Here is a 14,300-nt window from a genome sequence, read left to right as displayed (position 1 = left end):
TAGTTGTCTAAGCACTTGCCTCTACCGCTGCCTCCTGCTATTTGTCTAATAACTTCTGAAACAGTTTGCGGTCTAAGAGGTTGAAGCTAATTTTGGATAAACTGAAAATTTGTGAATTTTTTGTGAATTGGGTTGCTCTTTGCCAATTTTATCCCATTTGGGGGTACTAAGCTGCTAAATTTTAGCAATTATTAATTCTAAATTACAGATGGTGTCAGAGCAGTGGAATGGCATAGGAAGTTCAGGCTGGATTCATCCATTGAACATTTTACCCAGTGCCTTCTATTTGTAAGGTACTATGACTCTGTGTACCTTTACTCATTTAGGAATGCCTAATGGATGCTCTGTGTTACAGAATCATGTCCAGATTATAACAAATTGCTAAGTCCCAGAGAAAATTATCCGTATATATTAAATATGGTATAAAATACTCACCTAGGGAAAAAAATGCTGGAAAAAGAACTTTTTTTTTTTAATAACTGGCTGCTTTTTTTCTTTATTTATTTTGAGAGAAAGAGAAAGTGTGAGCGGTAGAAGGGCAGAGAGAGCATCCCAAGCAGGTTCTGCATTGTCAGCACAGAGCCTGACACGGGGCTCAATCTCACAAACTGAGATCATGACCTGAGCTGGAATTGAGTCCCATGCTTAACTGAAATTTGTTTTTGAAGAATAAAAATGCTAGAAAAAAAATTTTTAAAGAATAAAAATTCTTAGCCTTGAGAAAGTTAGCATAAAAGGCACAATAAAATCTTAAACGTTCTCATCACAAGAAAAATTGTAATTATTTATGGTGATGGATGTTAACTAGACTTACTGTGGTAATCATTTCATAATCTATATTGATTCATACACCTGAAACAAAATGTTATATGTCAGTTATATCTTAATTTTGAAAAGTCAGTGTAATCTATGACTTTATTTATAACAGTTGGCAAGAGGGCACCTGGGTAACTCCGTCAGTTGAGCATCCAGCCCTTGATTTTGGCTCAGGTCATGATCTCATGGTTTGTGGGACCGAACCCCATGTCAGGCTCGGTGCTGACAGCACGGAGCCTGCTTGGAATTTTCTCTCTGCCTCTCTCTCTGCCTCTTTCTCTCTCTAAAAATGAATAAATGAACTTAAAAAAATAGTTGGCAAGGATATTTTAGAATATAAAATTCCTTTATTTTAAAACCTTTGTATTACTTTTTTCTCTTTCAGGCTAATTTGTGTTTTGTGGATATTGACAACCATTTTATTGAATTGCCTGAAGAGTTTCCACAGTTCCCCAATAAGGTGGATTTTATCCAGGAACTCTCTGAAGTGCTTCTTCAGTTTGGTATCCCTCCTGAGGGCAGTCTCCATTGCAGTGAGAGTGCCACAAAACTGAAGAATCTGGTTCTTAAGGACTTGGTTAATGACAAGAAGAATGGCAATGTCTCCACTCATAACATCAGCATGTATGAGTTACTGAAGGGCAATGAAACCATAGCCCGCCTCCAAGCTTTGGCCAAGCGGACTGGTGTGACCGTGGAAAAAATGGACCTCTCTGCCTCTCTGAGTGAAAAAGAAAAGGATTTAAAGCTGCAGTGTGAAGAGGCTGAGCTAAGGGACTACCAGCTCAATGTGCAGCTCCGCGAGGTCTTTGCCAACCGCTTCACACAGATGTTTGCAGATTACGAAGCATTTGTGATTCAGACTGCCCAGGACATGGAGTCCTGGCTTACCAACCGAGAACAGATGCAGAACTTTGACAAAGTAAAAAAAAAAAAACATAGTTTCCCTTTTTTTATGACTCTTAGTGGGCTGTCTTACTAATTTCGTTAACTTTTTTAAACACAGATTTTTCCTCTCTTCCTTCCCGTTAAGAACTTATTCTTATATTTTGTCTTTGTCTTATAATGACGTCTCAACTTGTCCATGCAAAGATAACACTCTAGTTTCAGAAGACAAAGTTTTACCTCATCTTAGGATCAAAAAGAGAGGAAAAGTGAATAAATTAGGTTTTATGACTATAAGTCTAAGGTTCTATTCCAAAGTTTGTGGGAAAGGAAGGCAGAAAATGACACTGGCTTTTGATTGTCCTGCTGAAGTTGAAGCTTCTGTCTAAGGTTTACCATAGAGTTTTCTGGCAGATTTTCTTGACATATCTACTAATTTTTTTGTTTATTTTTGTTTTCTAGATAAAAGCACTTAGAGGTGTGCATTAACTCTTTTGAGTCACTAGGGTATAGTTCAGTCCCCTGCTTCAGTTTTGCCAAGGCACGATATTGCTATTAGAATGCATTATGGCTTTTTGCTAAATGGTATCTTTGTGTCTTGAAAGACCTCTCAAAGGAGCTAATGTATTCTAAGAAGCTAATTTACAATTATGGAGTCTCTGACAAATATTAATAAAAAATTTTGTAAAGGTGGGTAGTATCAAAGGTTATTTTCTGATTTCCTCAGACATTTTTTTTCAGTTGAAGTATATAAACTACACTGAACGGTTAAGTTCTGATACATTTTATGTTTGAGAAAACTTCTTCAATAAATTAAGAAGTCTTCACTTCTCCAAATGTATTCCTGCTCTTAGGTTCCTTTCTTATTAAGCTTAACCATTTTTTCCTCTCCAACTTGGAACTAATCTGTGTACACTCATGATTTATCCTTGGGGCAATTCAAATTCTTATCTAAATCGAGCACTGGTACTTTCTTCCTTCTTAATCTTTATGTAGCTTCAAACTATAAATGGAATTCTTTTTATGTAACGACTAGAGAAATGAAAGTTTCATGCGGACTCCAGAAGGCTTGTAACCATCTCATTTTTCACTAGGAAAATGTACAGGACTATCACATGCTAGTTATCCAAGCCAAGTCTTTGCTGATTTCAGTGTTGTAGTCTGTGAGGGTCTGAACATCAAAGGCAGACATTTGGCCCATTTAGAGGAAAAAAAAAAAAACTGTTTGCTCTAGAAAAAGTAAAATTGGTACTCACCTGTAAAATATCTTTTGAAGAGGTGTATTGATTTTTAGAGACTACTGTGAACCTTTCTCTGGCTATTCGGATTTATGTAAATACATCTGAACTATGGAAGCACTTGAATAAGTAGGTTTCCATAAGGAACTTTTTTAAAGGCTTCCTAAATTTTAGAATGAAAAATAAACATGCTGGTAAGAAGCCAATGACTATTAAGGAGGAGATTGTCAGAACTTACCCTTCTGTCTTCCGCTTTCTGGCTTCTGCCACACTGCACCTACTCAAAAGAATGAAAAGCAAAACCAACCCAGCAGCTGAAATAGTAATTCACTTCCATATTTCAGCTAGTACCAAACTGTGACTAGAATTCCTGTACACACATGGACCTGACAAAAAGAACACTTTGAATTAAGAACTGGTTACAATTTACTGAACCATTCCGTGCAGCAGACAGTCTGGTAACAGGAACCTGCAGCTTGTTGCACATGTTTTCTCCAAAGGCTTGAATAGCTTTGGATGGGTTTTCAGGCAATACTTGTTTTAGTTAAGGCCCAGACTCTTCAATCAGCACAGGTCTGGAAGGAGTTTGATCTTGAACAGTCTTGAACAGTCTTGATCAGTCTTGAACAGTGTTGGGGCCTAGAAAAACATCCACTTGAAAAACAAAGATTTTACCCATAGGCACAAATTCCATGTTTTTAGAAGGTTATGACTTATGTATATATCACAGTCGTATCCGTTGATCATGTCAGTGCCTTATGACTCAGAGGTATACTGCATAGACTAGGAATAGAGAGCAGAAAAAAATCATAGCTCATTAGAAAAAGGGTCAAAAATTATTGATAAGTGAAGAGGATGGTTGATGATATGGCAGCATCTGATCCGCCATCTTTCACTAATTATGCCCTATTTTCTATATAATGATCATGAGTTTCAGAATGTAAATTAATTTTGAAAGGCTAAAGGACTAAGTCACCTTAACTCCATGACTTTAAAAGGAAAAGTGAATTTAAAAATTTTTTAATTTCATGCATCAGTTTTGCATGTTACAAGATTTTTTTTAATGACCTCAGCAACAAATAATTTTCAGATTTACCGTGTAGTACTAAGATAGTGTCTTTGCACTAATAATTTCTAATTATCTCATTACAGGCTTCCTTTCTGTCTGACCAGCCTGAGCCTTACCTGCCATTTCTTTCACGCTTCATTGAAACACAGATGTTTGCTACCTTTATTGATAATAAAATTATGTCTCAGTGGGAAGAGAAAGATTCTTTGCTACGGGTCTTTGACTCTCGGATTGAGAAGATAAGACTGTATAATGTAAGGGCACCCACCTTGAGGACATCTATCTATCAGAAATGCAGCACTTTAAAAGAAGCAGGTACATTTGTCACACCTTTTAAAATTGACTTAAAATTCATGATTTCTTTTTACACATTGTTGGCCTTATAAGCTGAAAATTAATTTTCAATTTTAGATTTCATGATTAATCCTTATACTCTATCAAGTGTTTTCTATCCTTTTGTTTCCTTCTGTTTCTGTGAATTAGTGTCCATCCTATTCCTATTTGACATTCCTCTCCCCTTAAAAGAGGAAAAACGGTGAAAACTTGAATATAACCATAAGGTTGCTATGATTTTTGTCTTATTCTCTTTTATTGCCTTAAGTGAAAAAATGTAAATTTCTTTCTTGCTGTTTATGTTGCCTTTTTACTTCTCACCTCTTTTCTCTTCATTAAAAGAAAAATAAGTATTAATTTAAAATAGTGAATCTGAGATGCTGCCTAATTTACATAACTACAACAATTTATTTACTTTCTAGTGGTGCCATTAATTATAATTCATTTATTGAAATTAAAATCTCTGAATTCTTATATTCAAATTAGAGGTTTTTCTAGGGTGCCTGGGTGGCTCGGTTAAACATCTGACTTTGGCTTAGGTCATGAACTCGCGGTTCATGGGTTCAAGCCCTGCATCGGGCTCTGTGCTGACAGCTCAGAGCCTGGAGCCTGCTTCAGATTCTGTGTCTCCCTCTTTCTCTCTGCCCTTCCCCCACTTGTGCTCTGTCTGTCCCTCCCTCCCTCCCTCTCTCGCTCACTCTCTCAAAAAATGAATAAACATTAAAAAAAAGTAAATTAAAAAAAAATTAGAGGTTCCCCAACCCTGACACCAGTTTTTTCCCTGAGAGAACCATCAGTCTTGGCCATCGGTAATGTAGTCCATTAAATAAATAAACATATTAATAGTATTTTCTGAGTACTTACTATGTTCCAGACATCATATCACATGCATTTTTGGATTTGACCTTAACAATGAGGGGGTTTATTTCAGAAACATTTATTTCTGTTTTATGACTGTCCTCATTTTATAGTTGGGAAAGCTGAAAGGTTAAGTAACTTGCTTATGGTTGCTTGGCTAGTGATTGATAGAGCATGATTTGAACTCAGGGTTGACTGATTCTAGCACCTGAAGCCTTACTACCACATTAGATGTTTATTTAGTAAAGAAACATGAAGTGTACCAGTCCACACAATTTTATACATTTCTACCTTGTTCCTAACACTTCCTTTGCCAAATAAACTGCCTCCTATCACCTGAATGCCCCTTTCTTTAATTTTTTTTTCCCCCTTCAAGCATAGTTGCTATTTGAGAGCAAGTTTTTTGCTGATGCAAAAAGAAGCAGGAAAAGAGTTTCTTTGTTCTGCCTCCATGTTTGCCTTTCTCACTTTATTTAAATAGATCAAAGTTACAGGAGTGGTGATGCTATAGTTGTAGCATATTTAAGGAAAGAAGTATGTGAATGATGTCTTTAGTCTTAAGAGGTCTCTTTGAGAATTCATGATTATGCTGAAACATCGTTCTGTTTTATTCCCACTTAGGAGGGTAGATCCTTGGAGCCCCTTCAGGAAATGGCAGTTACCTCCATATTTCTGGAAATTGAGGGAGTGGAATGAATGAAACTGTCTGTGCCTATTCAGAGAATAGTATGACTTTCAGTGCTTTAATAGCCATGTGAATAATATAATGCCTTGTTGAGAAAATTTCATTCCAACCTTCATGACAGAATTTTTTTAATGGAGCTAAGCATTGATTCCTTTATTTGTGTGCTTCCAGAAAATCTTTTCAATTAAAATAGATTTTCTGTCAGCCCCTCAAAGAGGTTGACATTCCCATTATCATCACAGAAATTATATAATACTCTTGAAAATACACCATTATAGGTTTAACATATGAAAATGTGATTAGACTAAAGTACTAGACTCCCAGGAACCTAATTTATCAAAAGACTTTTTTTTTAAGTGAAAGAAGGCAGCTGGCTGTGACTGTGTCTATATCCCCCATAAATGGTGCAGTTATTTCTTTCATCATGTAAAATTATCCTCTTCCCACCCCAAACAAAAGTATAGAGGTTGGCATTTGTTGTTTATTATTGACTTTTATTGGGTATTTTTTTGTCCTTTGTTGTTTTGATTTTATTTTTTGTTTTGCCTCTAACTAAAAAGAATTTTGATTTGCAGGTGAACTCTTTAGGCAGAGGCTATCTGCTGTTGATATTGTGGCACCAGAACCGCATGATTTCTGTGCAGAAAGACAAGTTAATAGTAATACAGAGTTTTTCTTTTTTCTTACCAATCACAGAAAATGAGTATTGGCACAAAACCTTGAAAATCTAACAGGCCCGTGACCTCTCAAAGCAGGCATTTAATAATTTCTAAATGTTCAGTATTCACTGGTGGTATAATTACTGAATAGTAACATTGCGTTACACTCCCAAGGCAATCTTAAATATAAACCCTAGAGTAACTCATTATGAATCATGATTTTTGTTTTCAAAAAGCTTCCTGACTAAAGGAGAATAACTCAGTATCAGATGGATTTCTCTGTCATTTTAAATCCAGCGGAAAAACTGAAGCTACCTTTTTTTTCCCTTTCATGAGAACAGAAGCTTTCATTGGCAGAGATGGAATTTTGTAGTATTTCATGGAACATAAAATTGGCAGGGACTTCAGAGAATTCCATGCCATGAATCTAAGCTTTATTTTGCCTAAACCATCTGTTAATTAAGTGTTTTATAAATATTAGGAGCACTGAGAGTATAGATAGGGTTGTGAAGAGCCAGGGGGCATCACTGAAAACTTAAATATCATTTCATATTAAAACATGGCATTCTTTTGCCTAACATAAAACATATGGACTGTGTTTTAAGAGAAGTTAGAAGTTACACATTAAAAGTAAAATGAAATTCAAGAAGTTTTGGATAAATTATTCTGAATTATAAAGGAAAAATAGGGAATTTTGAGATAGATATCTAATATTGTGAAGTTTTAGTCCTAGAGGATAATAGTGACTTCTGCAAAGTATCCCTCACTGCTGTCATCAGACACAAGCAACTGGCTTAGGTGAAACATTAACCACACACAAGATGGTATTAAGCATGTTCTTTTGAGAAGTGTGGAATATGCCATGGACAGATCCACTTTCCACTCAAAAGGAAAGTTTTTTTCAAAAAACTTTCCACTCAAAAGGAAAGTTTTTAAGACTATGTATGGGGAATAACCAGCAGTACTCAATCTGCTGGTATTGAACCGAGCAAAATAAATTGGTTCCATGAAATACTTATAAAAATACCTTTTTACTTCTCTTAAATCCCAAGATTAGCAGTTCCCACAGTATGATCTGTCACACAACCACAATTACTGCTTGTTCTCCCCTTTTGGTAATCTAAAGGATTAAAGACCTAGTCTCGCTTCACAAATATATTTTCTCTTGAAAATTCAGTCCATAAAAACACTTAAGATCAAATTTTTTTTTACTAGAGAGATCATTTGCTATTTCTTGGGTCTTTGAGATAATCTCCTAACTTTAAGCAGTTTTAAATAGAAATGTTGAGTAATTCCTATCTTTTAACTTTGGCCTATTTTATTCTTCAGAAGGCCAGTTTCTTATCCTCTGGACATTTTCTAAATGCCTGCTTATTTTATTCTCTGCATTACCCCTCCTGATCTAATAAACACTCCTAAATGACTCCTACTAATGAGAATGTGAGTGTTGCTAAAAGTGAAGTCATAAACTTTACATAGTTTCTTGTTTTTACAAATGGAGAACTATGAGTATTTAATGGGTCTGTGTACAAAGAAATAAAAGTAAAAAAGGCTACTGTGCTTGCTTTTCCTTCTTGTCTTTCATTTGAAGGACAATATTTTATTTGCCATCATTATCTTAAATTTGTACTTAGAACATATTTTCATTAAGAAAATATTTTTCTTAAATATTGAAATATTTAATATTGAAGTATTAAAATATTGAGTATTCCACTTAGAGGAGACTTGTTTTAGTACTAAATTATAGATTTTTCAACCCTGCTGCTCTGCGATTGACAAAGGCAGAAAATACCATGAAAATTAGTCATCTAGTGTTTACTTAAAATTAACCTTTTTATATTTACACTGATTTCTAAAGAACTTTTATAAAAATCTGTTTTAGAGTGTCAGAAAGATTGAGTTCTTGTTGGTGCATGAGTGGAGGAAGCATTGTTTTAAGGTTTAGCCAATGAAATGTCTCTAATTTGTTATAAATTTAATTTATAGCCCAATCAATTGAGCAGCGACTAATGAAAATGGATCACACTGCAATCCACCCACATCTGCTTGATATGAAAATTGGTCAAGGCAAATATGAGCAAGGGTTCTTTCCAAAGCTACAGTCTGATGTCTTGGCAACAGGACCAACTAATAACAAGTAAGCACGTTCTTCACTTGAATAGTCGGTTGAAGGGATAATGAAGGGTAGGTACAATGCTGTGCAACTTTAATGGGGCATTGTAACCATTAACTATCTTATCGATCTGATTACTTTTCCAAAGACCAAAACAACCCATTTGAAATATGGATTGGGGCACCTGGGTGGCCCAGTTGGTTAAGCATCCACCTCTTGATTTTGGCTCAGGTTGTGATCTCATGCTTTGTAGGTTCAAGCCCTGTGTCAGGCTCTGTGCTGGCAGTATGGAGCCTCCTTGGGATTCCCTGCCCCTCTCCCCTGCTTGCACACACGCAACTCTCTTACTATCAAAATACATACATACACACACACATACATACATACATACATACATACATACATACATACATATTTTTAAAAATATATGGATTGACATTCTATGAGTATTTGACTTTTAATTCCATCATGTAAAAAATCTAAAGACTAGACATATATTTCATTTTTTAAGTAGTGTGTGCTTGGGAATAGTTTCCCTTTATTTATTTATTTTTTTTTAATTTTTTTTAATGTTTGTTTATTTTTTTTTTTTTTTAATTTTTTTTTTCAACGTTTATTTATTTTTGGGACAGAGAGAGACAGAGCATGAACGGGGGAGGGGCAGAGAGAGAGGGAGACACAGAATCGGAAACAGGCTCCAGGCTCTGAGCCATCAGCCCAGAGCCTGACGCGGGGCTCGAACTCACGGACCGCGAGATCGTGACCTGGCTGAAGTCGGACGCTTAACCGACTGCGCCACCCAGGTGCCCCAATGTTTGTTTATTTTTGAGAGAGAGAGAGAGACAGGGCATGAGTGGGGGAGGGACAGACAGAGAGGGAGACAGAATCGGAAGCAAGCTCCAGGCTCTGAACTGTCAGCACAGAGCCCGACACGGGGCTCGAAACCACAAGCCGTGAGATCATAACCTGAGTCAAAGTCAGACGTTTAACCAACTGAGCTAACCGGGTGCCCCGTGGGAGTAGTTTCCCTTTAAATGACCAAATGTAATGCCATCTAATGGAATTAGAAAAATGATACTTTCACTATCTGTATTAGTTTCCTAGGACTGCTATAACAAAATACTACAAACTTGGGGGCTTTTAAAACAACAGAAATTTATTCTTTCATAGTTTTGGAAGCTAGAAGTCCAAAATCAAGGTATTGGCAAGGTCCTTCTCCCTCCCAAGACCTCTAAGAAAGGAGCCGCCCTTGCTTCTTCCAGTGCTGAGGCCAGCGCTGGTTTCAGGCATTCCTTAACTTGTAACAGTATTAACTCCAGTCTCTGTCTCTGTCTCTGTTGGTCAGGAAAAAGGAAAACATAGTAAATTATCTTTATAATATGTGACGGTAACACTTGGCTTAATTTAATAAACACTATTCTAAGCTAGGTACTGTGGTATTTGGAATTTGTTGGGGTGCATGTATATGCGGTAATATTTGTGTATCCTTGTGTTTGTACTGCTTATACTCTATTTTTAATAACCTGAAAGGAATGAAATCCTTACTAATTTCCTAGCTGAAGGTGTTCCTTTATTTTTTTTATTTTTAACTTTTTTTAATGTTTATTTATTTTTGAGAGAGAGAGTGGGGGTGGGGGGGGGTGGCAGAGACAGAGGGAGAAACAGAATCTGAAGCAGAGTCCAGGCTCTGAGCTGTCAGCACAGAGCCCGACATGGGGCTCAAACCCACGAACTGAAAGATCATGACCTAGCCGAAGTTGGACACTTAACAAACTAAGCCACTCAGGTCCCCCTGAAGGTGTTCCTTTAAATATGTTTCTAAAATGTGTCAGAATTATTAATTCATTTAGTTCCAAATGTGAGAAAGCTGTATAGTGAGAGCAGACATATTAAGGGAAAAAATGCTGTGCATGGATCACACAGTTGCAGTACTGTTTGCATTGCTGTTTCTTTTCCTTTCAGAGTCTAGTATTCATCATTCATAAGTATATACCCCTTTACAGCTCTTAGTCAGAAAACTTAGAAATTTTCATCACCATATTTTTTCTGCTTTCAAATATACCTTTTCTGCCAGTGGAGCCTTCTCCGTGCCAACATAGGGTTGGTTATGGAGTTGATCTGCTGATAACTAATATTAAGCTGATTCTACACTGGCTTCTCTGCTGACAGCATTGAGTACATTAGCTCATTTTTACAAGCATACCCCTGTATATAAACCTACATTGTTTTACCTATTTAATGAGTGAGTTTCAGAGAGAGTCAACAACTTACTGCAAGATCACACACCTAAAAAGTGGTAAAACTAGAATTCAGACCTAGGTCTGCTAATTCAGGGCCCAGGCCCTTAACTGTTACACCACCTACACATAGTGCCTGGCTCAGCTACTCCAAAACAAGGGTGACACATGCCTTGTCTTACTTTTGGAGTTGGAAACTGTGCTTTGGTAGCCCCCACGAAATTTTGAGTGACCTAAAATATTGAACATAAAGGTGCACTATGAGGAAAAAAGGTAAGTACCAAAAATTTTGTAACATACATAGTTTTGCAAATCGTCCGAAAGAAACATCTTACTTTTAAGCCATCTTTCAAGAACCTTCATATTATTTACTTATTTAGTTTGGGCCATTTAGTCAAAAGGCATAATTCTACTTCTTTTTTATTCCCTTCACTGAATTCTCTGCTTGCCTCTTCTGAAAATTCAGGTGGCTCACTGCCACTTACATTTTGTGTACCCAGTGTAACAAGATCTTCCACAATGAAAGAGCCCTCAGATACCTCACTTCTACCTTAAAATGGACTCTATTAGGAGGGGTGGCGCCAAAGAAGATAAGATAATACTCTGAGGAGCAAGGTACATGTTAAGCGCCATCTTTCCTAGGGAAGAACTACATGAAGCAGTGGTTGAGATCAAATGGCCTAACCCTGAAGACAGTGCATTATAATGTGTTGGTAGAAGTCTGAGATTGGGTTACTGGCAAAGTTAGGATTAGAACTCAGTTCTCCTTGGGGCGCCTGGGTGGCGCAGTCGGTTAAGCGTCCGACTTCAGCCAGGTCACGATCTCGCGGTCCGTGAGTTCGAGCCCCGCGTCAGGCTCTGGGCTGATGGCTCAGAGCCTGGAGCCTGTTTCCGATTCTGTGTCTCCCTCTCTCTCTGCCCCTCCCCCGTTCATGCTCTGTCTCTCTCTGTCCCAAAAATAAATAAATGTTGAAAAAAAAAATTTTTTTTTAAAAAAAGAAGAACTCAGTTCTCCTTACTTCAGGGACCGAGTTCGGAATTCTCATTCATAAAGCCTGGAGGTCTGGAAAGTCTTCAGTCCAGTATCCTTTTACATATTTGGAAAAGGAGTGCTGTACAGTGAAGTAAAAAATTATGTCGGTGGAGTATGCGACTTTTGATGTTGGGATTGTGAGTTCATGCCCCACTTTAGGTATAGGGATTACTTAAAAATAAAATCTTAAAAAAATAAGAATTTTAAAAACTTTGGTTTAAACTCTTTTATTTAAATAGATTGTCTAAACTTCAATGAAGTCAGTAGTGGAAGATGATTCATGAGGAAGGTGGAAAAGTTATGTATTCACAATGAAATCTTACCCTCCTATAGAAAATGCAAGTATTTATACTAAGATCTTGGAAAGGAAGATTGTGGAGATAATTTGATGTGCTGCTTACAAGACAGAAATAAATAGCTAATGACTGAAAATGTTACCTTACTTCGTTAATTTGCAGGGGTTTGCCCTCCATTAAAGAAGTGTTTCTGCTCTTTTAACCCTTTTTTAAGTTTATTTATATATTTTGAGGGTGTGGGGGCAGAGAGAGAGGGGGGTGAAGAGAGAATCCCAAGCAGGCTCTGCACAGAGCCCAGTGCGAGGCTTGAACTCACAAACTGTAAGATCATGATCTGAGCCAAAGTCAAGAGTCAGATGCTTAACTGACAAAGTCACCCAGGTGCCCCTATTCCTGCTTTTTTAAACACTGAACTTAAAAGCGTGCTAAGACATATTGACCAGTATGGGGGTTCAAACCTTCCAGATGATTGTACTAGATATAATATTCTATTTTTCAGAAATGAATGAGAATTTTCCATCAGAACAGACTAGTCATCAGCTTACTTATTTTTTCCTACGCTTGTAAAATATCCTAATTGTATGAATTACTTTTATATTAGTGGACTATTAATTTGAATCGTTTTCATTTCATTTAAATAGTGTTTCCTTTTAATAGCATTAGGTTGTTCATTCATTTATTTAGCAAATATTTATGGAACCCCTACTGTATGTGAGACAGTGTCCTGTTCACTGGGAATTTAGCAGTGAACAAAACAACAGAAGTCCCTGCTTTCAAGGAGGAGGAGACAAAGGAACTTAATTTGTAAAATAAATAACCTATCAGGTAGTGATAAGATTTGTGAAGAAAAATAAAGCAGAAAAGGGAAGTAGGAAGTGTTAAATAGGGAAGATTTCAACTTTAAAATCTTACTGCAGTATTCTCTTGCTTTTAATCTTGTGTATAATCCCAAGGTTGAGCCCTAAGCATTACATTTTCAGGTATATTGTAGTCTGAAAGAGAAAAGGTCTAAGAACTCATGGCAGGATAAAGAGATTTATAACCATGCCACTGCAAATGGCTGACCAACTATTAGAATTTCATAGGCTGCTTATGAAACAAAAGCAAATAAGCAATCATTAGTATTTCAGCGAATGTGATCATCTTTGACAACAATATGCTTAGTAAATGAGACTTAATAATGAAAAGAACAAAATAATTCCTTGACAAGACCAGGAATGGGTATAGTTCATCATAATTTTCTCAAGCAGATGATCATTTCCTTGTTTTGAAAATAAAATAGAAACAAAATTAAAAATTTTTGTCCCACAGGAGTGTATAGTGAGATGCTAGTTATATCATGTAAATTAATATTTACCCTTTTCTTTACCTAAAGCCTTTTCCACTTTTGCCTGCCAAGGAAACTGTTCTGCCATTTGTATTCTCCTTTTCTTTATTTATTATATAAATTCATTGGCTTGTTTTTATAGTCTATTTTTACTATTTATTTGACCCACTCTGTGCAGTAACCCTAGTTTTTTAAATTCCTGAACAAATATTACTATGTTTTACTGACCTTTTTTGCTACAGGGCTATTTCCAAAGCCCCCAGCCCTTTATACATTTTGTTACTTATACTTCCCCTTTGTTTATTATATAAATTTATCATCTGGTGTTTATATTCTGCTTCAGAGTTGTGAAAGAAAAACAATATTCATGGTACCTGTTGAAGATTTGAGACACACTTTATTCAAGGGGGGCCATGTAGGGACCGTTGCACTGAGGGCTTGCAGTGGGAGAGAGGGAGATTGAACTTTATTCCAAATACAATATGTGGTAAGTAGGAATTTATAGTCAAGTAGCAGAGTGGAAAAAAACTTACTAAGAGGAAACATCAAAAGTAAGGTGAGGGGTGGATTTTTACTAAACCAACCTAACAGGATTCTTGCTGAAGGCAGGCCTGGGTGATCAGACATCACCTGGGGGGTTATGGATGATGTAGAAACTGATCAGACTGGCACAAAAACAGACACATAGACCAATGGAATAGAATAGAAACCCCAGAACTAGACCCACAAACATATGGCCAACTAATCTTTG

At 36.6% G+C, this 14,300-nt stretch overlaps 1 protein-coding gene across 7 annotated transcripts in view; it reads left to right on the top strand.

Annotated features, from left to right (window-relative positions):
* The window catches only part of DENND5B (DENN domain containing 5B), a 193,020-nt gene that overhangs the window by 117,345 nt on the left and 61,375 nt on the right, over positions 1-14,300 (top strand). For 4 of the 7 annotated variants that reach the window (XM_045466582.1, XM_045466584.1, XM_045466580.1 and 1 more), the window contains 4 exons: positions 1,202-1,738; positions 4,092-4,323; positions 6,460-6,543; positions 8,530-8,680. In XM_045466582.1, the coding sequence (XP_045322538.1) occupies positions 1,202-1,738; positions 4,092-4,323; positions 6,460-6,543; positions 8,530-8,680 (1,004 nt within the window). The remainder of the gene's footprint in view (positions 1-1,201; positions 1,739-4,091; positions 4,324-6,459; positions 6,544-8,529; positions 8,681-14,300) is intronic. The other 3 variants (XM_045466586.1, XM_045466585.1, XM_045466583.1) reach the window with 1 other exon arrangement.

The sequence above is a fragment of the Leopardus geoffroyi genome, chromosome B4, assembly GCF_018350155.1.
Source record: "Leopardus geoffroyi isolate Oge1 chromosome B4, O.geoffroyi_Oge1_pat1.0, whole genome shotgun sequence".
NCBI classification, from domain to species: domain Eukaryota; kingdom Metazoa; phylum Chordata; class Mammalia; order Carnivora; family Felidae; genus Leopardus; species Leopardus geoffroyi.
This window is presented reverse-complemented; position numbering and strand designations above follow the sequence as displayed.